A 27,420-nucleotide genomic window follows, 5' to 3' on the forward strand; every position below is an offset into this window, starting at 1 on the left:
ATACCCACATCAGAGCTTGTTCATTGGTCAGTCACATGGCCGCTGGTTGACAAAAAACTTTCATTGGACTTATTTTAAACCCTAATGTATCTTTTGAAAAAAAAAAATAATCTCAGACAAAGATTAAGATTGTCAGAAGAAACATCTGATATTGGTTTGCTGAGCATCTTGACTCTTATCATAGCAGTTGTTGCCTTAACTGCGGAACAGATTATCTGGTCTTATTATTGTGTTCGTACAAGCAGGATATGTTTGTTTGCCAGCTTGGTAAAGTCATATTTTCTGCCAATATTGTTGAAATGCCAGATATAAAATAATAGGGCAACAGATGACAGTGATATTGTGACAAGGTTATTCAGTCTCACAACAGGCAGAGGTGGGTAAATCCGTCTTCAGAAAGTAAAAACCCTGCCCAGTTTTATTTTGTCCTATTTACTTAACCAGGTGGTTTTAAACCAGTAGTCTCAAGATCAAATCCTAAAAGGCCGGAGCCCAGTGACTTTTAAATATGTGATGGCTAAACTGCCTCACTAACATGCAGTGAAGCTCTGCAGAGCTCTGAAAATGCCTAGATCATACAGCAATAATTTTAAAACTGTCAGCTGATGTCCAAAACCTACACATAACATTAAAAAAATCATAGACATATAAGTTTGCTCGTACAGTGAGTGATGTCTTGTCAAATGACAAGCACAACACAACACACCACACACAAACAGATTTCACTCAGGAACATTCAGGCATCAGATGGGAAATCCTTAAAACCACTGAATTCTCAGTAAAAAAAAAAAAACTTGGACCACGAGGAAGTTAGGCTAGTTTGTAAAGTAATTTTAAAGGTATAGTGAACATTTTTTACGGTAATGTAGGTAAGAAACTGACAAGTCACTTTTTTAATAACTGCTCTTCCAGTTCTTAGGGGAATTGCATGAAATAATCTCCCAGATCACATTTAAACTTTCCATGAATAACTCAGAAGCAACAGACAGAGAGGAATGCAGTTATAATGGTTTATTCAAAGGTAGGGAAAGAAAGGGGTAGTGGAAATGGAATGTAGTGCTGGCGGTGGTCAGAGGGCCCGGTGGCCCTCTGACCACCGCCAGCACTACATTGTAGTTTCTGATTGACTACATGTTACATTGAACAGGCTGTATGCTCAATGGTCCTTGGGGAATGTCACACATGCTAGGATATTAGGCCAAGACCGTTCATTGTAGCTCCACTGCTCTCACAGCATACTTTGAAAATGGCTGACAGTCGCAAAAAGCAAGCTATCTTCCAAGTTTATGAGAAAAAGACGAAGGCCTCAGAAGAAAGAAATAGGACCAGAGTATTTGGGAGTTTTTCACTCGATTAGGTAAAATGCTCTTGCAAATGTGCGCAGTTATTCAGAAAAGGATTCTTACCTACATTTCCAGAACAATCACCACTCTACCTTTAAGATTAGCACAGGTGCCGCTGCTCCCGGTAATTAGTGGAGCAGAGCAGGTAGCTGGCCACAAAAACAACAGAGCAGGGAGGGGGCAGGGAAACAGAGTAAATGCATAAGTTTTTTGCCAGTTTCTCTGATGACCTTTTTTTACTCTGTACTATTAAGCTTGGTTACAGTAATGAAAAAAGTACAAACTCCTTCAGTTTTATTGTGTCACATAATGGGACAAAATGTTCAAAGCTGGCAGAGAAATATCCCAATTGGCCTGTAGCTTTAAAAGCAAAGGTGGTTCTAAGATGAGTGCCAAGTTCTTGAGACTTTTTTAATGTGTATATAAAAAAACTTGAATCCCATGTGTCTTTCCAATCCACAATGATGCATTACTTTTTTGTTGCTTTATCAAGTGGTTAAAGCCCAGTAAAATACAAAAACTTGAGATTGTAATCTAACACTGCGTAGAAAAGTTAATAATCTGAAACTAGATTTGCAGTGTTGTGTTTGTGGCTCTCAGGGTGTAAAATAAAAAAAGTTGGTCCAATTATTAGTGAGTTTGATGTAAAACGGTCTTTCATGTAAGAGATGTCTATATTTTACTGATCTTATAACTCAAGTAAAATTGCAAAAATGATACTTGTGTGTTAAACAGTGGGAGTATATAGAGATGATACATAAATTGTTTGCTCATTCAGTTTGTTTGCTCTGACTTGTCTTTTCCAAAACTCAGCGCGTCAAAAAGATTCTGCAGGAGGAATGTACATACCGGAACCAGCGCTGCCCCTCACCCTGGGCGGCTCTCTTCATTTGGGCTGTTTTACAGAACCGTGCTGAAATGGCTATATTCTTCTGGGAGATGGTGAGACTCAAGAAAAACATTTTACGTCAAAATCTTTAGTCCAATACTGATATGTATGAAATTGTTTAAACTTGAAGAGTTAAAAGTGATTACTGTTCCGGCAGAACCTGTCTTTTTTTCTATACTGACTTCAATTTACTTTAATTTCATTGAGGATTAATTGGCTTACTGTGTTTCTATATTAGATAAAGGAGCCTGTGCTGAGTGCCCTTGGCGCCTGTAAGATACTAAGGGAGCTTTCCAAGCTTGAGAGCGACACAGAGAGCAAGCTGGGCATGAAACAACTGGCTCAGAGGTTCGAGAACCTGGCGAACGGTGAGTTTTCACACAGGGTAAGCCAAGGTTTCAAGTTATACATTCGGTGTCTGTAGGGTGACTAGGCTGGGGACTTCTGGTTTAGTGGTTAATCAGGTTACTTTATCAGGTTGACTGTCTGAGGGAGGTTTGGAGAGAACTGAATTGTAATGACAGTCGTGGGGCCGCATTCCATATTAAAGAATGCACAAGAGACAAACTCTTTTTCAAAAAGATTTTTAGAACCTCACAGTTGAACTAGAATCTTAAAGCATGGTAGATATACCCAATGGCCTGGGGATACTGGAATTTGTTCATGTCTTAAAGGGTAAATGGACTGAACTTATGTAGTGCTTTTCCAGTCATACTGACCACTCAAAGCACTGTACACTAGAGCCACATTCACCCAATCGCATTCACTAATGTGCACATATTCATACAACAATATGCAGCTCAGTAGGCAACTTGGGGTTAAGTGCCTTGCCCAGGGGCACATTGACATGTGACAAGGGGAAGCTGGAATCACACTCACAACCTTCCAATTGCAAGACAACTACTCAACCCATCAAGCCACAGCCGTTTTACACTTCAAGTAGTGTTTGTTCTTACATCCTTGGTCCTACCATCAGTTTCTGTTCAGTATTTATGTTAATAAGGCATTCTTGTATCTGTTAGAGTCAGTTCCTGTTTTAGATAGCTTCTGTTCTTTTGGATTTCGGTTGTTCTGTTAAATCTTTATTACCTGCCGGCTCTTTCTTAATCAGTCTGGAACATCAGAATGATTTTTCTTTTTAAAAGAATTATGAAAGTGGTGAGATAAACATATTTTTCAAATGTTCTTTCTTCTATGGATCAGATTTTCTGAGAGACCCAGATGTTTAACTTTTAATCTGTACAGAAATCAGATAAGCATGATGGAGAGGTTTATTTTGTGTCCCTTATGAAAATGCTGATGTTGGTAATTTTACCATGTTATTTGGTTTTCATTGTGGGATTCTATGAATAGAAAATAAACCATTTGAACAACTTATATTCAAACTAAGATCACGGCAGAGATAATAATTTTACATATTGGCCCTATTTATTATTCTGTTTTTATTTTCCTATGTTTTAATCATGTAAAGCACCATGTACTGAAATGTGCTATACAAATAAAGTTTCCTTTCCTTGCCTTGCCTATTTTCCAGGCTTTTAAAAAAATTAATATTTTTAAAAAGTATTAGTTTATAAGTTTAAAAATGCCGATATTACCTTGAGATTCTTTAAATGATTTGTCTGATTAGATGTGAAAAAGTCTTTCTTTAGTACTTACTTTTATTTTTGAAAGTGACCTGACAACTAATAATCCATACTCCTGCAAACTAAAGTATTCTGTCAGACAGTCAGCCCAGTGCATTAAAGGGTCCCAACCAACTGCATCTACTGCTAACTGTACTACTCTGCCGCCTAATTCGCAACGCTTCTCAGTTTATTAGCAATAACATGACAGATGTTAACAGCTACAGCTAGCTCCTTTCTAAACCTGGCACTCAGCAGCTACTTCCTACATGCTGTTCCAAAGCAGAAAGAAGCAGAAGGTGCTTTAACATTTCCTAGTACATGGCTGTGTTGACTGTGGAGTTCAGAATCTGCAGAAAACCAATACCAGTAGATGATATAGCACCCCAAACCATCACTGACTGTGAAAACGTCCCACTGGACTTGTAGCAAAATGGATTCTGGTTTGATTGAAGCTGGGTGGTTAGTTTGGTGTATCATAAAGCTAGGGTTGATTCTGGTTTAAGCTTCAGAACAAACAAACTATGAGAAGAGGGCATATGGTGGATAGGGAACAAGGTTCTGTTCCTTATATTTTGAGCCTCGGGAGATCCCCTTTTCTTGGAGACTTAATGAGAGTTTTTTCTAATATGGGGTTCACTCCCTGTGATGTATCAAGATTTACTAATCCAGGGGGGTGTCTTCCATGTTTTGAATATTCTAGTCCAAGCAAAAGGTCCCAAAACTCTCTTAATCCCGCGTTGTCCCTGTTTGAGATTCTAGAACATTCCCTCCTAAAAAGGAGGGAATGTCCAACTGCTTCTGGGTCTCTGGTCATTACCAAACCATGTTTAGTAGGTATGCAACAATTCATCAACCCACGTTGATATATCGATTCAATGATTACTTTGATGCAAAATGAAAATATCGATCCATATCATAATTTTTAAGATTTGGCTTTGTTTTGAAATTCTAGCATGAGACTATAGTGAACAGGTGATCTATTATCATTTTTATTTTAGAATTAGAAGAATGTTTTTTTTATTTAAATGTCTGATACATGTAAGAGCTTAGAAATAAAATGATCGCTTCTGGGTTGATGTAACGTGAGATGGCAGCCTAACCAAAGCTCTCGCCAGATAACATCAAATTACACATCACAAATAATAATAACCGAAATTGAATCTAACATACAAATGGGTATGAGTAGAAGACGACAAACACGAGGAATCCGAAACAGGACAGGTGAAGGCTCTGTAATGGAAGACAATTCCACTCGTGGAGATATGTTAACAGCTAACACTTAAGGAGAAAGGCTAACGGCTAATACCGTATCACTGCATGATTAGCTGGCTTGCATAGCTAAAGAAATAAGAGAAATGAAGCAAGAGGTGAAGATGGAACTTGCTACATTCAAAGATGAGGTAAAGAATGACTTCAAGCAAGAATTCAATAATTTCAGAGAAAAAATTAACAAGGAAAGATAATAGATGAAGCGTAATGAAGAATAGATGAGCTTGAGGACTGGAACATAGAAACAAAACCAGCTCTTCTGACGGTTTTTAAAGAACAACGGGAGATTAAGGAAAAACTGACGGATCTGGAAGGGAGGTCGCACAGAAACAACATCAGAATCTTTGGAATCCCAGAGGGTACAGGGGGAGACTCGGTCCCCTCTACATGGAAGAACTCCTGCAGACAAAATTGGACCTGCTGGAGGAGATGCATCTTATTATTCAATAGGCCCAGAGAGCAACAGCACTGAGACCAGCCCCCGGATCTACATAAGGTCAATAATTGTGAACTTTCTGCAATTTGACACGAAAGAGGCAATCCTGAGGAAAGCACAGCAGAAACCGATCCAAATAGGAGGCAAACCAGAATTCTTTGATCACGAATATCCTAGCGACAGGGGGAAAAATTGCAAAGAATACAACTTTAAAAAAGTGCTGAAGGAAAATGGTATTAAGTTCCAGACCCCACAGACAAAAATCCAAATCCACTGGTAGGATGGCCCCAAGATCCATAACAATCCACAGGAAGCAGTAAGGAAGATGCTGACAAGGGGACACAAGGTGATGATAGCAGCAAAGGAGCAAGAGGATGACACAGAGAAAAGGATCAAGGAGGTGTTTTGATGGGAACGTAAGCAGGGGACACCAGCACAGAGTGGAGCCGCCCAGAGGGTAAAAGAGAAACTTCAAGAGTTTCTGAGAAAAGAGATAAACATAGGAAAACCACGCTTAGTATTGACAATGGTGATGTGGGCGGTAGGACATAATGTTCATATTTGTAAGAGAGTGATTAATAATATTCAACCTCAGCAGTGTCAGCACTGTGATGGATACCTTGGTTACTGCCCACATGCCAGGGATTAATTGGCTGAATTTGGTTTACATGTTTTAACTTTCTTTATCCTGAATAGACATCTGCGTAAAGCTGCAGCTTAACTTCTCCCTAAACTTTGTCTTCCTAAAAGTTGAAAAACTCTCAGTCAGAGCGCACGGAGGGAAGTAAGGCCCAGCAGAGTCTGTGAAAAAGTCCCAGGATACATTGCTTTTTAGATATCTAAATTTACAGACTAAGTTTCGAACCGGCTCCCTAACCACCCCTTACAGTTAGCAAAATTAGTTTTTCCTGAAAAGTTGTTATTAAGACAGCCCATTAACTTTAACATTACTATGAATCATTATTGTCTTAACATCTTATCTTGTATTATCCCATCAGGTTGTTCAAAAACGCTGTCTGTAAAGCGCAACAAGCCCCCCTTCTGGTCCCTTCTATGATTCAACTAACAGCTTTTGACCTAGAGTTAACTTTCCCATCTTTTGTCCTGAAAGCTAAATGTTCTGTTTTTCCTGTCTGTTCAGATGTATTCGGTGAATGTTACCAAAGTAACGAGAGTCGCTCCTTTACACTCCTTATAAGGAAGTCTACGGAGTGGGGCGGGGCCACATGCCTGGAGATGGCCACGGCAGCCGACGCTCGTCTGTTCTTCAGCCACGATGGCGTTCAGGTAGAGAATTACAGTATTGAAAGTCTGGGTTGTCAACTTTTGAGATGATTGCTACAGTGTTGTAGTCAAGTCTATGCCTCGAGTCCGAGTCCAGGTTCGAGTCACCAGTGTTCAAGTCCGAGTCAAGTCCAAGTCATTAAAAAAAAAATCCGAGTCGAGTCCACTACTCATCCGAGTCAAGTCCGAGTCGAGTCACTATTGACCCAAGTTCGTTGTAGGAACATGCCGTGACGTGTGATGTATGACATGAAGCAGTAACATTCCATTGCACTAATAACTCTTTCGCTGTAGTTACCCTTGGTTTTACTCGGTAAAACGACTGCTTTTAAGACGTCTCCTATCCGTGGTTTTTAAACATTGTTGTTATGGAACGCGCAACAGCGACTCGAGGTACGCTGATAGGCCGCATATGAAGGATGTTAAAGCCGCAAGCGGCGTCGAACGGCCCTCGCAGCCAAGCGCACTCCGGCCTATTGGCCACCGCCGCGTCAGACCAGCATACCCATAGTCTTACGCATGCGCGAACTGGCTCTTAACCGGCTAAAAATTACCACCCAGCTGCCGGCAGCGGATGATCGCTGGTAACCGTATCGCTGGGACTATTTTTGCAAGCTAACCGTGGCTTTAGCCGAGCACCGCTACGGTTCTCCCGGCTCAACGCGTTCGGAAGGGCTCCCCCATGACTCACAACAAATCTGGTGCAGACCGGTCGATGCAGCGAGGAGATACAGCCGTTGGATAATGATAATGCATTTGGCTACCGGGCCGGACTAAATTGTTCGGCGGGCCGGAAAATTTATACCGATTCCTGGACGGTGACTACAAACAGAAAAAAAACGGCCGATGTGTCTGTTGCATGTGTAACGGCTGGTTGCTGCGTGCACTCTCACACTGTTTGCCCAACCTTAGCGGCAAGGGGCGTTGCTCATGAGATGGTGACGTCACGTGCGCGGTACGACATTTAGATATTAAAATCATACACCAAATAATATTCTAATGACATATTAAAATTATAGCCTAATGATATATAAAAAAAGTTGAGTCTTTTTCTCAATTTCCGACTCAGAATGATCTGAATGTAGGAGTCCGAGTCCAAGTTCGAGTCATCAGTGCTCAAGTCCAAGTCAAGTCACGAGTCTCTAAATTTAGCTAATGACTCGGACTCGAGTTCGAGTCTCGGACTCGAGTACTACAACACTGGATTGCTACTACATTAGTGGATGATGGTTCTCTGGAGTCCCAAAGCCTTAGAAATGGTTTTGAATTGGCAACTGATGTATAGAGAAGTTCCAGAGCACCAGGTGGCATCTGGAAGCACAGCCAGCCTTTTCAGGCATGCCTCTCCAGTTGAAAAGAGTGGGTTACTTTCTTTCTTCCACTTGTTTAAAGCAGATCTTTTAGCTGCTGTTCCATAAAAACAAATTTATGGAACAGTCAAGTAGACAAACTGATTTTACTTCGTTAGTGTCAGTGTTTGACAGAGGAGGCTCTACTTTCCCTGACGGTATGTCACTGAGTCACAGTCCTTGAAGCTAGTTAGATATCTGAATGCAGCAGTGAGTTGAGGTGAGAGATGGGTGATTTTCAAGGATTCTTGGACTATATTTGTTGTTGCAAAATCGTCTCAAATGGAGACTGAATTCTATCTTGTGTTGTAGTCTCTGCTGTCCCAGATCTGGTGGGGTGACATGGAAAGGAGTACCGAAGTCTGGAAGCTGGTTCTCACCTTCTTCGTGCCTCCAATCATCTACACCAACCTGATCAAATTCAGGTAAGGCCTCTCTATTGTCTCTTCAAAGTTGTGGGCATAGTATTTGGGTTTGTGGTTTGCACTGCTATTTGATTGTGAATTGATTGATTGAGTTTAGTTGGTCCTTGCTGGGAATGATTTGATTTGCAAACTCATGTTTCCATTGTACTGAAAGAAAACTGAAGTAGTTCACCTGCAATTGGTTCTCTCAAGTAAAAAGTAAGTCCTGCTGAAATTATCAATCTGGAAACAACAATCAATTGTTTGTGTCCTTAAAACTGGGATTATTTATTTCTAACCCAAGTATTACTATTTATGCAATTGATGATGTATCTGCTGTCCTGCTGAAATTATCAATCTGGAAACAACAATCAATTGTTTGTGTCCTTAAAACTGGGATTATTTATTTCTAACCCAAGTATTACTATTTATGCAATTGATGATGTATCTGCTAAATTTAGTTAAATTAATTTTAGGTTGAAAATGAATATATATTCTGGTGTCATTAGAGTTCAGTAAGAGTAGAGTAGAGTCTAGCTTTTTGATCTTAAACATTCAGGATGTAGATAAATCTGGTGTTCCAAAGAATCTTGCTCCAAGCAACAGACTCTAAAGACTCAGAGGAGAGATGTTGAGGTTTGCATCTGACTCAGAATGCTCTTAGGACAATGGGCCTCCATGTGCTTAAAAACAGCACCTCCCAAACACCAGGTGGCTGCAAGTCCAGAATTGACAAAGACTCCTGAATAGGTGTTGAAACATATTCTCAAAACCTGAGCAAAAGTCTGGTTGCCTTTGATTTAAGCCTGTTATAATGTCATGACCTGGATGATTTAGAATCTGGACAGGCAAATTCCTAAGAAACTGATTTAATCTGTTTTTCCAAATAACCGTGCAGATGAGAATGCTTCTGTAAAAAAAAAAAAAAAATCTTTGATAAAACTTGACTTACTGAGGGCGACCATATGTATATCAACTTGATATTACTATCCTATACTCAGGTAGAAATTAGCCATAGGATATTACTAAAGATCATTTTTGTCTCCAAAAACATTGCATGGTTGCAAATGTAACAAAGATTATGTAAATTGTAGTTGTCAAAAATGTCATTCTGTTTATGCTGCAACACTGAGATGTTAAAGAATGAGTGCTGTTCTCTTGTTTACAGGAGGTTATATAAAGAATCAACAGCTGATAAATTGTTTATTTGTTATTAGTAAAAAGTATTTTTAAACATTACATATTTTTTACATTTTAACCAGGGTTGACCAACATGTTTTTCCAAGTATGTATTAAACTGAAAACTGAAAACAACATTAAAAGATTATAAGTAAGCATTGCTCTTTAAAATGTCTAATAGAAAGAGATTGCGAGTCGTTAGGTTTAGCTTTTTTGATGTTTCTTGTTTATTAGACCGTTAAAAGAATATGTGATTTTTCATTTGTGTGTTCAGGGAACCAGAGGAGGAGGTTAGTCTTTCAGCATTCTACCCCATCAGGGACAATGACAGCATAGAAGGGATCGATGTCCTCTCCATGTCTGCTGACAGTGTGCAAAAGTAAAGTCAAACAATTTTTGAATCAGATTCATATCTTCAATCAGTCTTTTCTTATTTTTAACAACAAAATCCCTTCCCTGTTTTTAAATGCAGCGAGGAAGAATTGGAAGAACAGAAGACTCTGAAAGTTAACATAAAAGGTAGCTGTGTTCTGCTGTTGATAAGTGTTGGTGTGCGCTAATTAATAATATAAAAAAAATATCCTTGCATGTTAATAAGAGCCTCAACCAATAAAGCTAAAAACAGTTAAATTATTAACAATTAACAATTATTAACAATTAACAATTATTGAAAAAGATCAACAGGATCCAGTTTACCCAGAACTAGTGAAAGCTAGTCTTACCACCTTCAATGGCTTCTTGAATCCATCTATCAGTCTCTGACATTAGCATAAGAAAATTCTTCCCCATTCCTCCCTTTCAGCATGAAATGTTTTATGGGGTTCTGGCATCTTCAGCCTGTCTCAAGTCATCCTACAGATTTTGAATCAGATCAGGGTCCAATTAGGGAGGGTTCTATTCCCTTATATACCCCCATATCAGCATCTTCTGCTTCGACCTCCTTTGCTTGGTCCATGGTAATTCTCAGCTAGTCTCCTTTGGAGTTACTGGTAATTAATTTTTGTGTTGCTGTCAGGGTCCAGTTCTTCTTCAGTTTTAATGTTGTTCATATTTTCCTTAAACATTTCCTTATACATGGTAGACACCATGGTGGATTCAATTCATCTTTATCTTCTTCTGCATTTGGGTCCATGCCTCAATGCACCATGACAGAAGGAACCAGTCAATTGGACCCAGCAGATCTTTCTCTAAGGAAACCATTTAAAAAACTCAAAACTATTGTCAAGGTTTATAGTGCCACAGTAAGTCAGTCTTGCAATATTTGAAACTGTCTGAGTCCAGTCTGCAGAGTTCAGCCCTGATGGGCTGCCTTCCGGCCAAGTCTCGGATTTCAATCTTCTTAGTCAAGTCCTGGTTTTCTGTTGTCCGAGTGGATGTCCGAGTCAAGATCCAGGTTCAAGCCTGCAGATTTCCGCCCCGGGTTACTACAGATCATATGGAGAGTTGCCTCTTGCCCAGGTTCTACCTAGATCCCAGTACCATCCGCATCCAGACCTGCCAGCCTTCTAGGCTCCTGAGCTTCTGGCCTCCAGAGCTCATCCTGCGCAACAGACTTTCAGACATCATTCAGCATCATCGCCCTCCCAGGCTGTGTTCCTCATTGGAATTACTTCCATGTCTCCCTCCTGAACTGCTCTTCATGACCACCTACTAGTCTCCCTTCTGAACTATGGTTTTGTTTTTGGTTTCATACCCTCCTTCCAAAGATGATAGTCGTATTTTCAGGTCTATTGTTGGCTACAATTGCTTGATTGAAACTGACTTTGATTCATCCTGTATTATCTCTTTTTTTTACCCAGACTCTGTGCAGACTCACTCCAAAAGACCATTTATTGTGTCAAGGTGGAGGCAGTTCTGGTATGCACCGGTCACCTCATTCCTGGGCAATGTGCTGATGTACTTCCTGTTCCTTTGCCTGTTTGCCTATGTTCTGTTGGTGGACTTCAAGCCTCCACCCCCAGATGGCCCCTCCGTTCTGGAATTTGTGCTTTACTTCTGGGTTTTCACATTAGTATGTGAAGAGATCCGACAGGTTGGTTTTTTCACACGTATATCTACATTGACATGCACTGTTTACTTTGAAGATACTTCAAGGCTGGGAAACTGTGAGAAACAATAAGGGTTTAAATACAGTGTCTTGCCAGTGTCATGATAAATCTTTTAACCATTTCCCAGTTTTCGCATTATAAACAACAAACACCAACACATTAAGGAACTAACAACATCATGAAGAGCAAGGAAACCAGCAGACAGGTCAGGGAGGAAGCTGCTGCAAAGTTTAAAGCAGGGTTGATCCATCCATCCACCCATTCATCTTCTTCCGCTTACCTGGGGTCGCGTCCCTCCAGCGTGTCCTGGGTCTTCCTCTGGGTCTCCTCCCGGTGGGACGTGCCCGGAACACCTTACCAAGGAGGTGTCCAGGAGGCATCCTAACCAGATGCCCAAGCCACCTCAACTGGCTCCTCTCAACGTGGAGGAGCAGCAGCTCTACTCTGAGTCCTCCCAGGATGACTGAGCTCCTCACCCTATCTCTAAGGGAGAGCCCAGACACGCTACGGAGAAAACTAATTTCAGCCGTTTGTATTTGGGATCTCGTTCTTTCGGTCATGGCTCAAAGCTCATGACCATAGATGACGGTAAGTACGTAGATCAACCGGTAAATCGAGAGCTTTGCCTTTTAGCTCAGCTCTCTCTTCACCACAACGGATCGGTACAGCGCCCGCTACACAACAGACGCTGCACCAATCCACCTCTCGATCTCCCGCACCGTCTGCCCCTCATTCGTGAACAAGACCCCAAGATATTTAAACTCCTCCACTAGGGGCAGTACATCCTCCCCAACCCAGAGACGACACTCTACCCTTTTCCTCATCCCGGCCGCTTCACACTCAGCTGTGAACCACTCCAGTGAGAGCTGTAGATCACGCCGTGATGAAGCCAATAGAACCACGTCATCCGCGAATAGCAGAGACGCGATCCTTAGGCCACCAAAACGGATCCCCTCAACACCTTGGCTGCACCTAGAAATTCTGTCCATAAAAGTTATGAACAGAATCGGTGACAAAGGGAAACCTTGGCGTAGTCCAACTTTCACTAGAAACAAGTTCGACTTACTGCCGGTGAGTGGGGTCATACAGAGACCAGGGAGGCTTAAGCAAGTGATTCCTCTGTAGTTGGAACACACCCTCCAGTCCCCTTTTTTATATAGGGGGACCAACACCACAGTGTGCCAATCCAGGGGAACTGTCCCGATGTCCATGCAATGTTGCAGAGTCGCGTTAACCAACACAGCCCCACAACAGCCAGAGCTTTAAGGTACTCGGGGCAAATCTCATCCACCCCCGGGGCCTTGCCACCAAGGAGCTTTTTAACCACATCTGTGACCTCAGCACCAGAGATGGGAGAACCCCACCCAGAGTCCCCAGGGTATGCTTCCTCAATAGAAGACATGTGGGTGGGATTAAGGAGGTCTTTGAAGTATACCTCTACCCACCGTCACACAATGTCTGGAGTAGAGGTCAGCAGCATGCCACCCCCACTATAAACAGTGTTGGTACTGCACTGCTTCCCCCTCCTGAGATGCGGGATAGTGGACCAGAATCGCCTTGACGGCGTATGGAAGTCTCCATGGCCTCTCCAAACTCTTCCCATGCCCAGGTTTTTGCCTGAGCGACTCAGACTCAATGTCCCCTACCTCCCTCGGGACATGGTCCAAGCTGTCCTGGAGGTGGGAGTTAAAACTCCGTCTCACTGGGGACTCTGCCCGACATTCCTAGCAGACCCTCACAATACGTTTGAGCCTGCCAGGTCTGACAGGCTTCCTCCTCCACCATCGGAGTCAGCTCACCACCAGGTAGTGGTCGGTGGAGAGCTTCGCCCCTATCTTCACCCTAGTGTCCAAGACATGCGGCCATAGGTCAGATGAAACAACAACAAAGCTGTGCCAAGCATATGGACACCCTTATGCTTGAACATGGTGTTTGTTATGGGCAATCCATGACAAGCACAGAAGTTCAACAACAGAACACCACTCGAGTTCAGATCAGGTGGGCCATTCCTCCCAACCGTGACCCTCCAGGTCTCATTGTCACTGCCCATGTGAGCGTTGAAGTCCCCAAGAGGGGCACTCTCCAGTACCCCCCTCTAATGAGTCCAAAAAGGTTGGGTAATCTGAACTGCTGTTTGGTGCAAAAGCACAAAAACAGTCAGAACCCGTTCCCCCACATGTATGCAGAGGGAGGACACCCTCTCATTCACCGGGGTAAACGTTAACGTACAGGCACCAAGATGAGGGCCAATAAGTATGCTCACTCCTGCTCGGCGCCTCTCTCCAGGGGCAACTCCAGAGTGAAAGAATGTCCAGCCCCTCTCAAGGAGAATGGTTCCAGAGCCAGAGTCATGCGTCGAGGTAACCTCACACACTAGCTCAGGCTCTTGCCCCACCAGAGAGGTGACATTCCACATTCCAAGAGCCAGCTTCTTCAAAATCAGAACGCCAATGTGCCTGCCGTCAACTGCCAACAATTACACAACGCACCCAACCCCTTTGGTCCCTCCGACAGGTGGTGAGCTCATTGGAGGGGGAAGCCATGTCTCCTCTTCGGGCTATGCCCGGCCAGGCTTCATGGGTAAAAGCCCGGCCACCAGGCGCTCACCAACGTGCCCCACCTCCATGTCTGGCTCCAGAGTGGGGCCCCAGTGACCCGCGTCCGGGCAAGGGAACACCACGTCCATTTGTCTTATTCATCATAAGGGGTCATTGGGCTGCTCTTTGTATGGTCCCTCAGCTAGGACCTGTCTGCCTTGGGTGACCCTACTAGGGGCATGAAGCCCCTGACAGCATAGATCCTAGGGTCATTGGGACACCCGTACCCCTCTACCATGATAAGGTGGCAGCCTAGGGAAGAGTAAAGCAGGGTTAGATTTTTAAAAGGCTCTAAATATCTCCCAATGTTTGCTTCTATCCATCATTTGAACATGGAAAGATAATGGACCGACCGCAGACCTACAAAGACATGGACATCCACCTAACTCACAGGCTGGGCAATGAGAGCAGACATCTGTTAACTGGTCAACTATTAAGAGGGGCTTAATTTCCCATATTAGCGGATTAAATTTTAAATTAAAACAAAGCAATTGCAAGTCTGATTTAATCCCATCTTTGTCTTCTGTTCACAGACCTTTCTTGGGGGCAGTTTGTTTTTGTCCCAAAGGATAAAGAAGTACATCCAGGATAATTGGAACAAGTGCGACCTCACAGCTATTCTTCTTTTTCTGTTGGCTCTATTGTGCAGGTGAATGTTTTTCCTACACTAATGGTACCAAGATGAGACTCACAGCTGCAGCTGTTTTAGGCAACTTTGCAAAAATCCTTAAAGCCTGTCAGAACTGAATTATACATTTGAAAAATTCAAAGATTTTTCCTAAAATTATTCAATTCAATTTTATTTATATAGCGCCAAATCATGAAACATGTCATCTCAAGGCACTTTACAAAGTCAAGTTCAATCATATTATACAGATTGGGTCAGATTATACAGATTGGTCAAAAATTTCCTATATAAGGAAACCAGTTGATTGCATCAAAGTCCCGACAAGCAGCATTCACTCCTGGGGAACCGTAGAGCCACAGGAAGAGTCATCTGCATTGTACATGGCTTTGCTGCAATCCCTCATACTGAGCAAGCATGAAGCGACAGTGGGAAGAAAAACCACCCATTAACGGGAAAAAAAACCTCCGGCAGAACCGGGCTCAGTATGAACGGTCATCTGCCTCGACCGACTGGGGTTACAGAAGACAGAACAGAGACACAACAAGAGAAACAAAAAAGCACAGAAGCACACATTGATCTAGTAATCTGTTCTACATTAGATGGTAGTAGCAGGTGAGTCGTCTTCTCTGGATGATGTCAAAGTTAACAGAACGCCAGACCAGGTGTACCTACTATGAAGAGAAAAGAGAGAGAACAGAAAGTTAAAGCAGAAATGACAACACATAATGCATAATTGAAGAACAGTAGAACTCAATATAGTGAGAAAATTAGATCCTGATATACTCCAGTAACCTAAGCCTATAGCAGTAAAACTATAAAGGTAGCTGAGAGTAACATGAGTCACTAGTTATAATTTTTGTCAAAAAGAAAAGTTTTAAGCCTAGTCTTAAAAGTAGACAGGGTGTCTGCCTCACGGACCAAAACTGGGAGTTGGTTCCACAGGAGAGGAGCCTGATAGCTAAAGGATCTGCCTTCCATTCTACTTTTAGAGACTCTAGGAACCACCAGCAGACCTGCAGTCTGAGAGCGAAGTGCTCTGTTAGGAACATACGGGGTAATCAGAGCTCTGATATATGATGGAGCTTGATTATTAAGGGCTTTATACGTTAGAAGAAGAAATTTAAATTCTATTCTTGATTTAACAGGAAGCCAATGAAGGGAAGCTAAAATTGGAGAACTATGATCCCTCTTGTTCATTTTCATCAGAACTCTTGCTGCAGCATTTTGGATCAGCTGAAGGCTTTGAACTGCATTTTGTGGACTTCCTGATAGTAAAGAATTACAATAGTCCAGCCTTGAAGTAACAAATGCATGGACCAGTTTTTCAGCATCACTCCTGGACAGAATGTTTCTAATTTTGGCGATATTCCGGAGGTGAAAAAAGGAAACTCTGGAAACCTGTTTAATATGGGATTTAAATGACATGTCTTGGTCAAAAATAACACCAAGATTTTTTACTTTATTACCAGAGGCCAGGTTAATGCCACCCAGATTAAGTGATTGGTTAAGAAGTTTATTTTTTGAGGACTCTGGCCCAAAGATTAAAACTTCGGTCTTGTCAGAATTTAGATGCAGGAAATTTAAAGTCATCCAGCTTTTGATGTCATCAAGACATGACTGCAGTCGAAGTAATTGATTGGATTCATCAGGATTTATGGATAAATATAGCTGAGTATCATCAGCATAACAGTGGAAATTAATCCCATGCTGTCTGATAATTTTGCCAATCGGAAGCATATATATAGTAAAGAGAATTGGTCCAAGGACTGAACCCTGTGGTACTCCACAGGTGACCCTAGAGTTTGAGGAAGATTTATTATTAACATGAACAAATTGGAATCTGTCTGACAGATAAGATTTAAACCAGCCTAATGCTTTCCCCTTAATCCCTACAGTATGTTCAAGTCTTTGTAGGAGAATATTGTGATCAACTGTATCAAACGCAGCACTGAGATCTAACAGGACAAGTATAGACACAAGTCCATTATCTGAGGCCATGAGAATATCATTAGTGACCTTCACCAGAGCTGTTTCAGTGCTATGATGAGCTCTGAAGCCTGACTGAAACTCCTCAAGTAGGTCATTACTTTGTAAATGTTCACAAAGTTGATTAGCAACTACTTTCTCAAGAATTTTAGATAAGAAAAGAAGATTAGATATAGGTCTGTAATTTACTAACTCATCTTGATCAAGAGAAGGTTTCTTAAGTAAAGGTTTAATAACAGCTACTTTCAAAACCTGTGGTACATATCCATTTACTAAGGATAGATTAATCATGTCTAAAATAGTGCCACTGATCAAAGGGAATATCTCCTTAAACAACTTGGTTGGGATTGGGTCTAACATACAGGTAGAAGGTTTAGATAAAGCTAAAATTTTAGATAGCTCAGAAAGCTCTACTGCTTCTAAACAGTTCAAACACTGCGCAGATTCTAAAGATTCCTCCAATGCTGCCTCACTTATTGAGGACGAGGTAATCATGTTTGGGAGGATGCCAATTATTTTATTTTTAATGGCATCAATTTTATTTATGAAGAATCCCATAAAATCATTACTACTAAGAGCTAAGGGAATGGATGGATCAACAGAGCTGTGGCTCTGGGTAAGTTTGGCAACTGTACTAAAGAGAAATCTAGGATTATTTTTATTCTCTTCAATTAATGATGAAAAATATGCTACTCTAACTCTGCGGAGGGTCTTGTTATACAACAATAGTCTGTCCCTCCAGATTAAGTAGGATTCCTCTTGGTGTGTAGAGCGCCATTTTCTCTCCAATTTCCTAACATTGTGCTTCAAGGAACGCAGCTCTGAATTAAACCAAGGAGCCAGCTTCCTGTGAATAATCACCTTCTTTTTCAAGGGAGCTACATTGTCTAATGCAGAACGCAATGAGGAAGTCACATTGTTAGCAAAGGTATCGATTTGTGAATGGGAAGAAACAGCAATGCTGCCATCTACAGGGCATTTCTGCAATACTGAGGATATTAAGAAGGGGACAGACTTTTTAAGTTTTGATACAGCATTATCCGATAAAAATCTACTATAATGGAACCCTCTTTTGGGGGTGGAGAATTCAGTTAGATTAAACTCAAATGTTATTAAAAAATGATCAGACAGGACAGGGTTGTGAGAGAATACTGTTAATTCTTCACAATCAATGCCATATGTCAGAACAAGGTCTAAAGTATGGAGCCGAGAGTGCGTCGGTTCATGCACATTTTGAGCAAAACCAATTGAATCTAGGATAGTTTTAAAGGCTACACTAAGGTTATCACATTCAGTGTCAACATGGATGTTAAAATCACCCACTATAATAACCTTATCAGTATTTAACACCAAATCAGATAAGAAATCTGACAACTCATCCAAAAACTGAGTGTAAGGGCCTGGTGGACGATACAAAACAACAAACAGAAGAGGTTTTATTGCTTTGCAGTTTGGATGAGGGAAACTGAGGGTTAAATGTTCAAAAGAACTGTAATTATTAGTTGGCCTGGGACTAATTAATAAATCAGACTGAAAGATAGTTGCCACTCCTCCTCCTCTTCCCACAGATCTGGGAATGTGGAAATTTGAATAACTGGAGGGGGTTGACTCATTTATACTAACGTAGTCCTCTTGTAGCCAGGTTTCTGTGAGACAAAACAAATCAATCTGATTATCAGAAATCAATTCATTAACTAACAAAGTCTTTGGAGGGAGAGACCTTATATTTAATAGACCACATTTTATTATTTTATTTTTAGGTTCAAGGTGAACCATATTGATTTTTATTAGGTTTTTATGATTTGTTCCTTTTAGATCAGTTTTTGATCTGTTAAGTTTTGGCCGTGGGAAAGACACCGTCTCAATAGGATAATGGGTGGGTAACAGTACAGAAGCTGCAGAGAGGTGTGTTAAACTACGGCTCTGCTTCCTGGTCTGGACCCTGGGTTGTCAGCATTTAGGAGAACTAATAAATCCGGCCAGATTCCTAGAAAGAAGAGCTGCACCATCCAAAGTAGGATGGATGCCGTCTCTCCGGATCAGACCAGGTTTTCCCCAGAAAGTTCTCCAGTTATCAATGTAGCCCACGTCGTTTTCTGGACACCACCTAGACAACCAGCGGTTGAATGATGACATGCGGCTAAACATGTCATCACTGGTCAGATCAGGCAGGGGACCAGAGAAAATTACAGAGTCCGACATAGTTTTAGCAAACTCACAAACCGAAGCAACACCAACTTTGGTGACCTCTGATCGGCGTGACCGGGTGTCATTACCGCCAGCGTGAATAACAATTTTGCGGTATTTACGCTTATCCTTAGCCAGTAGTTTTAGGTAGGATTCTATGTCGCCTGTTCTGGCCCCTGGTAGGCATTTAACTATGGTCCCTGGTTTCTTTAGTGCCACATTTCTTATTATGGAGCTGCCAATAATTAAGGTCGGCTCCTCGGCGAGATTGTCGCTCAGAGGGGAAAATTTATTAGAAACGCAGATGGGTTGGTGGTGATCTGGGGTCTGTAATCTAGAGCTATGCTTCCTACGAACTGTCACCCAGCCAGCCTGGTTACCAGGCTGCTCGGGTGCTACTGCTTTAGGTTCGCTACGTGAAGTTACTCTATGCGGCTCCGCGCTAGCAAAAGAGCGGCTATCAGCTGGTTTTTCAACAGCACGGAGCCGGGTCTCCAATTCTGACACCCTCGCCTCCAAAGCTACAAAAACACTACATTTATTACATGTACCATCATCACTAAAGGAGGCAGAGGAATAACTGAACATCTGACACAGAGAGCAGCAGATAGGAGACTTAGTCAGAGCCGGAGAAGCCATTATGAGGCTAAGGCTTGGCTAGCGCTAGGCTAACGCTAGGCTAACGCCCTATTATCACGCCAAAGAACAAACCGTGTGAAACACGAGGAGTTCCCAAACGTGATGAGCAGCCACAGACAATGTTTTAAAAGTGCTTATGTTTGGAAACAGATGTTACAGCAAAGAGGTTTAAAGATAAAAAGCGAGAGAGCCTGGAGCAAAGCTCCGTCGTTCACACAGCAACAACAGGAAGTGACGCAATACGCCTTACCGCAAACAGGAAGTCCGCCAACAAGACAATTATGTCACTTGGTGACATAATTTGAAATTATGTCACCAAGAGATACTTTTAGTCCTAAGATTCTTTGTGAATACAGGAACGGCCACCTGTCAGGTCTAAACAACATAGAATCAGTCAATTTTGGCCCGATTCTCAGTGAAAATGTATTTTAAAATGCCTCTAAATACACAAAAATCATAACTTAGCTGTTAGAAATTACTAATTTGTTCATTAAAACCGATGCTTTTGGCATGCTTCTTTTAGATTCCAAATTCCACAGAATTTTTGGAAAACATTTCTTTCTTCTTAGAAGCTGCTACCAACAAGGACAAATTATTTATTCGTTGTTTCTGTTATCTTTAATATAAAATTCTTTTTGGCAGGTTCTGAGATTTATAATGTTCTGTTAGCAACTGCCAAGGGCTGACATTGTGCGGGATGATTTGATGATTTCTTCCAGATCCTGCTTAGTTGTTAGATAACCATCTACTTTGTGTTGGTGTATAATGTAAGTGCATTGCCTTGAGGAAAATAGGAAAAATAACAAAGTGCTTTTTTGCAGAATATTTCCCTGGTCGTTTGATTTTGGACGAACTTTGATGGCCATTGACTACATGGTGTTCACACTGCGTCTGATCCACATATTTGCCATCCACAAACAGCTTGGACCCAAAATCATCATTCTTGGAAAAATGGTAATGGAACTGCTCAAAAAAGCCCTCAGCCTTCCTCAGTCTAATAACTGGCTCAATCAGAATACCCTTACAGAGCAACGACCTTTTAGCCAAAGCAGAAGTACATCAGTGGTCGCCATGATAAGTGCTGTACAAATAGTGGTCAGTAAGGAAGGAGGTAGGAAAAGCAGCCTGTATCCTCCCTCCCATGGCTATTTTTACCTAGGATGCTCACGACTTGTATTACCGGTGCTAAGAACCCTTAAGGTATTCCACAATTATTTATGTGACATGAGGTATATGCTCAGCACCCTCACAGAAATCAATGAAAACGATTGGAGAGAAGAAAGTGCACACTTTGTGGTTCATTTTCAGAAAGCTGTAGGCCCGGCTCATCCATGAGTGTTTCTGTCACTTAATGAAGTCTGAGTTAAAGGCTGTCTGAATTCGTCATAGCAGTCTAAAACTCCATTCCTTCCTACGATAGAGTTACTGTTGACCTCATGAAAGGTCAAGGAACAGGAGCTAGGAATAGGAGATAGAAGCTATTATTGAGGGCATTCAGATTCACTGCCATATCTGTCTCCTTATCTAAGTACTTTCACCTGCATTCCCCTCTGCCCTCACTCCTTTTTAAACTGCTGGTTTCCTATCACTCCTTGTTGTATCCTCATCTATGCTACCACTGTTCTGTTCATCCCCTTATTGAATTCCTGGTCCTTGGTTTGCCTGTCCTGTCTGTAAGTTGTTGCCCTTGTTGTTGATAAATTATCATTTCACTTCATTATGAGGCTCCCTGGCTCTTGAGGCGTGTTGGCCTTGGTCCAACACGCAACAATCAAAGCCTGACAGACTTGTTTTTCTGAGCTCGTTTAAGTGGTCTCCCAATGGCTCCAGCACAACTATCTCAGGCACCATTTAGGGTTGAACTTTTCAAGATGCCTGTTTTTTTTTTTGTGTTTTTTTTTTTTGGGGGGGGGGGTTGTACCAGATTCCAAATGCCAGATGTCTTCGGCATTTCATGTTAATTATACATTTTCTCGGCAAAGCTATTTGATGATATTTTAGTACAAATGACCAAACGGAGTCATTTTCCTAGTGCACATTTGCCTAAGACTGACTTTCATCTAACCCTAATTTGATAGACGTTGAACTTTTTTACTATTTACAAACCACATCCAAGGGGGGAAAAAAACAAAAGATAAAGGATACTTCAGCATTCAAGACACAGACAGGCATGCTATATTAATGACGTAAACAATAGAAAAAGTGTTATTGCCTTTTTGCACATTCTAATTTCTCAGGGATTGCATTATGGGATTAATTGATGGCAGGGAGCAACTGATCTCATTTTGTATATAAAAAAAATATATCTGTTGTGTCTGCATGTTATCTGTGTACATCCTGAGCCGGTGTCTGTCTAAAAAAAACTTCCCCATGACAGTAAAGATTCTGGATTCTTGATATTGATCCTTGGCCCAGTCATATTCTTCCTTTTCATCATCATTTTCAGGCCGAGATCAGTCATCATCATTCTCACTACCTGCACCATATTAACTGTCATCTTTCTCACTCCAGTATCATGTCGAGGTTGCTATGTTTGTCAATTAGGGTGTCCACATGGAAAATCTTTCTGTTCCTGAGTTCATTAGTGAGGGGGTCCAGCCACATGCACCTCACATTGCTGAGTTCTCTGTTGAAGTTGTCCAGTTGGACATTCCCCAACTACCTGGGTCCGCTGAGGAAGGGATCCAGACTGACCCTCTTCACATCCATGTTCCTGTGTGCTCATCGATGGGGTCCAGGGAGCTCCATCTCAGGTTCCAGAAATTACTGATGAGGGTGTTTAGGTGGACATGCCCCAGGGCTCCAAGCTTTTCCATGGGTTCCTGACCCACTTCTTGTTGGACCTCTTCAGTGGTTCTGCCTCTCCCAAAGTCTTTAATGATCCTCTCCCCAACTCAGCTCGTGCTCGTGTTTCTGAGTCTGTCTCTGTCTCCTTTTGCCTGTTCCCTGCCAGCAGCTCTGGAAAGATGCTCTCTTTTTGACCGTGGGCCCAAATGCAGTTCAGAGACCTGCCAACATGTGCACAGGCAGGGACCAAGCTAAGTACAGTCTGCTTTCTGTGAAATCAAGTGCATAAGCCAATCCCCACAGGCCGAGAGAAGCCCACTGGAGATCCGGGTAAAACTCAGGCAGGCTTGGATTCACAAACCAGGGACTTCACCCTGAGATGGAGCCCTAGCTCCAGTTACTAATTCAAATCTTAATTATTTCTAAAGAAATAATTACATTTATTAAAAATCAAGTGTCTTGGAGGTTATTGATCTTTATTTAACAAATCAAATTCAAATAATGTTTTTTTTATCTTACTCTGAGTTGCATTGTGAATGGGTTTAACAGATACCAAATGTTGTCCTAAATTAGTTAAGCTAATTAAACTTATTCCAAATTCTTTAAGATAAACGTAACTTTGTTATAGTGATTATTTTCAACTAGCTATAACTGATGGGATAATACATGCTAAGATGTGTAGACCTGCGATAGACTGGCAACCTGTCCAGGGTTTACCCCGACTCTCACCCATTGACAGCTGGAGATAGACACCAGCACCTCTTGCGACCCCACAAGGGATAGACGTGTTGGAAGATGGATAGATGGATAGATATTTATTACTGTCTTTTTTATCTTTTGTGTGTACATGGTTCCTTAGTTTCTTTAATCTTAATTTTAGCAGTTTTAGTTAATTTTCACTAGCCTAATAGAGAAGAGTTGTTGATTGAAATATATTATCAATTCAGGTAAACATGTTCTCTGGATGTTAATTTATTTCTGTTTATAAATTATCTTATACTTCAAGAAGTTGTCCCTCATTTATTCCATGTGTGTAGCGTTTGCTGTTGGAAGAATGCCGGTGCTCGAATCGCTCATTCCACTATTGTCCTAGTATCAGCCAATTGGGCTGATATTCACCAGACAATACCTAACAGACCAAGAGTTATTTATTAAACATTAAATAACATGTGTGACACCAGCCTTCATGTTGCAGCGGTTTATAATATTTTGATAGACTTTCAACTCCTGCTTTAAACTCATTTCACCATTCGTTCATCCTGGTGCCCTCCAGCAGAACATACTGGTTTCCAAAGAAACACACAGCTAGACTCAGAAACAGCTTTTACCCAACTTGGATCACTGAACTGAATTCTGTCCCCCTTCTGTTCACCTCCCCTAAAAGTAGATGACCAGCATCTATAGAAATTGAATGCAACAGTCACTCTAGAATTGCCGTAATTGACAAGTCAATATATATTTAGTTCAGAGCTTCTACCGGTTTGCACCGTTTTAAAAATCTGTTATATACCTCTTTGTTTGTTCACGTCTGTTTTTTTTTTTTTTTTGTATATTTCTGAGGTTTTTAATGGAGGTGTGTATATGTGAATGTGTGTGGTGAAAAAAAGAAATAAAGGGACGTATTTTAAATGTAAATCTTTGGTGTTCTTCTAGAAAGGCTCTCTGAAATTTTGTTGTGTGTCATATGGCATTGACAATAAAGCATCTTTAAGTCTATGTATAAAGTCCCTCAATGCCATACCAGGCATCCTAAAACTAGGCCCTCTCTCACTTTTCAATGTTTGTTTCCCTCAGATGAAGGATCTTTTCTTCTTCCTTTTCTTCCTGGGTGTTTGGCTTATGGCCTACGGAGTGGCTCATCAGGCCCTCCTCTATGCATATGACCCGCGGCCTACTTGGATTTTCCGCAGAGTGTACTACAGGCCATATTTGCAGATTTTTGGCCAAATCCCAATCAATGAAATGGATGGTAAGTAGGTCTTCATGCAACAAATATGTTACTCATATAGTATGTTCCTGTCATTCTATCTCACAATTAAATGCTTTTATCAGAATGACTACTGACATCTTGAAATGACAGGCATCCCAGTTATATAAATGTGACTGCTGTCATGACAAACAATTGCAGTTCGAAGGAATGACTAAATAAATTTACAGTTGTGAGCTTGGTGTTTCAAAGGTAGATTGAGGTTGTCGAACACATCCAGACACTTTAGTACACTGAATTTTGCGTGTTTTTAAATAGCACATTAATTACCAGAGTTACGCTGCAGGAACAAGACTTGAGCTTAAATCTGCTGCCAGGCTCGCTCTGCGTGGAGTTTTGATGTTTTTACCAAGCATACAGGGGTCCTCTTTGGGTGTTTAGGTTTCCTCCCACAGTCCAAAATATGTGTAATGTGCATTGCAGGTTCATGCAATTAGCAAGGCAGCATTTACAAATCTACAATCTCTGTGTGCGTCCCTGGAATAGAAAAGACCATTGGCTTAACTAAGTGATTTCCAAATCACCAACTGCCAACATTATCTTTGTTTTTCATTGTATTTCTGAGTTTCTTCAAACAAACATAAGAAAATCTGTTTATACCTGAAGAATAAGTTATATTTTTTAAGCTTGGTGATCAGGGCGCATTGCAGTGTATTGTGAAAAAAATGATATAAGAACATTAATTAGGAAAAAGCAACTTGGGCATTTGGATTTCAATAGCCGTGAGATCTATGAAGGTTGCTTACTGATGTTCCTCCATGTGCTCCTCTGATGTTCTTCATTCTAGCTGACAAACTGCAGGAATCTGACTGCACTTACAACCGTACAGAGATTGAGGCAGGAGCAGAACCCTGTCTGAGTATCTATGCAAACTGGATTGTTGTCATGCTCCTGGTTATATATCTGCTGTTTACCAACATAGTGCTGGTCAACCTTCTCATTGCCATGTTCAGGTAGGATAAACATTTTACATCATTCACTGTCTTATTTCTTCTGCACCTCTAGGACCAAGTTTCCACCGTGTTTTCATGTTCTGTCTGCAGCTACACCTTTTCCAAAGTACAGGAGCACAGTGACATCTACTGGAAGTTTCAACGGTACAACCTCATTGTGGAGTACCACTCCAGACCCTGCCTGGCACCACCTTTCATCATCTTCTCCCATCTCCACATTCTTATCAAGAGACACATCCGCCGGATTCCCTCTGGCAAGAATCAGCACTTTGGTGAGAAATCAGCGAGTGGAAAGCATTTTTAAAAAGACTAATGTCTATCTTTATAAAAAGGGGTTTTTATTTGCTCCATTGGTGTCATATACGACATTACTTGATTGGCATGTACTTAAGTTATACTAGAGTCTTGTTTTGAGATTAAGGATCAAAACACAAAGAGTAGAGTGAGTAGTAGGCCAGCTGAAAGGATCAGTTTTAGATGAGATCTTCTAGCCTTATACCATTCCTTGCTAAAGTATTCACACCCCTCCAATACTGTATTGTACTTGGTTGAGTTTTAGTGTAACAGACTAAGAGAAGCTAGATAACCAGCTTCCGGGTCCAGGAATACAACTCAGGAGATGATCGTGTTCCACTGGAAGGGAAGTAGACTGTTGAGCGAGGGAACGGGTAATGAGAATATAGTGAATGGAGCAGAGAAGGCTTCCTGATGACGATGAAGCCAGGGACAAGCAGGGATTGGCACTAGGAAGTGCTTGAGGACCTTCACAGAGAGAACCAAGACGAGTGAGAAGTTGTATAAAGATATAAACATTCAAAGTACTAGGTCAATGAACTCAGAGGGCTGCAGTCCTTACCACTGCAGGACAATAGCTCAGTAAGGATGGACTGGCAGACAACTCCTTATTAACCCCGCTGATGAAGATCAGTCTCAGGTAGGGGTGGAGAATTATTCAATATATATATATATATATATATATATATATATATATATATATATATATATATATATATATATATATATTCGAAGGAGGAGGTCCGGCTGCTGAGGGAGTCTGCGGGCTCTGGGCCGTTGAGCGGCCGGGTCTCCAGACGGGCGGTCCTCCTTGATCCTTCCAGAGACGAGGTCCACAGACGGTCGGAGCGGCGGTACAGAGGGGCCAAGGCAGAGAATCTAATCGAAGACAGGTCCAGGGTCCAAAACCAAAGGTCAGTCAAAAAATCGGCAGACAGAAACAGACGAGGGTCAGGCTAGCTCGGAGTCAGAGGGAAAAAACGGATCAGGACTGGTAACAGTATAACAGGCAGATATTTCACAGGCTGGAGGAATCGGGCTTTGACGCGAGACACTCTGGCACTGGTGTCAGGTCGGTAAGCAAGTTATATAGGAACAGATGCAGGTGGGATCCATGAAGGGTAATTGCAGGAAACCCAGAGTGGACAGGTGTGCTGAGTAGTGACTTGGACTGACACCAGTGCTGAGATCATCACATATATAGTGATATACTTTTTTCAATAAAGGTGATATGACATTTCCAATATTTCAATATACAATTACAGTCTATGATTACAGCATTGGTCACTTACTGACCTTCTGGGTTTTTGTGTAATTTTTGGGTGTTTTACTTTTTTTAAAGCAAATATTTCTAAGATGTTATATTGGAGGAGTTTTATCAACATGGTGAAATAATTGTCATACGTTTGTACAGACATCTGCTGTCGGCAGTCTTTCTAAGGCTTTTATTTTTTCTATATCGATATCGTAATTATATAATATCAACAGAAATTAAGAAATATAATGTGATATAGGTTTTGGCCATATCATCCA

The 27,420-nt window shown here is 41.5% G+C and overlaps 1 protein-coding gene across 1 annotated transcript in view; it reads left to right on the top strand.

The window, feature by feature from the left end:
* LOC105925258 (transient receptor potential cation channel subfamily M member 4) overlaps positions 1-27,420 on the top strand; it is a 61,474-nt gene that overhangs the window by 27,980 nt on the left and 6,074 nt on the right. Inside the window, exons 13-24 of the mRNA XM_012861006.3 lie at positions 2,157-2,285; positions 2,471-2,600; positions 6,707-6,852; positions 8,511-8,623; positions 10,056-10,160; positions 10,254-10,300; positions 11,581-11,813; positions 14,960-15,075; positions 20,688-20,820; positions 24,448-24,622; positions 25,428-25,593; positions 25,684-25,865. Coding sequence (XP_012716460.2) covers positions 2,157-2,285; positions 2,471-2,600; positions 6,707-6,852; positions 8,511-8,623; positions 10,056-10,160; positions 10,254-10,300; positions 11,581-11,813; positions 14,960-15,075; positions 20,688-20,820; positions 24,448-24,622; positions 25,428-25,593; positions 25,684-25,865 — 1,675 coding nt within the window. The remainder of the gene's footprint in view (positions 1-2,156; positions 2,286-2,470; positions 2,601-6,706; positions 6,853-8,510; positions 8,624-10,055; positions 10,161-10,253; positions 10,301-11,580; positions 11,814-14,959; positions 15,076-20,687; positions 20,821-24,447; positions 24,623-25,427; positions 25,594-25,683; positions 25,866-27,420) is intronic.

The sequence above is a fragment of the Fundulus heteroclitus genome, chromosome 16 (assembly GCF_011125445.2).
Source record: "Fundulus heteroclitus isolate FHET01 chromosome 16, MU-UCD_Fhet_4.1, whole genome shotgun sequence".
NCBI classification, from domain to species: domain Eukaryota; kingdom Metazoa; phylum Chordata; class Actinopteri; order Cyprinodontiformes; family Fundulidae; genus Fundulus; species Fundulus heteroclitus.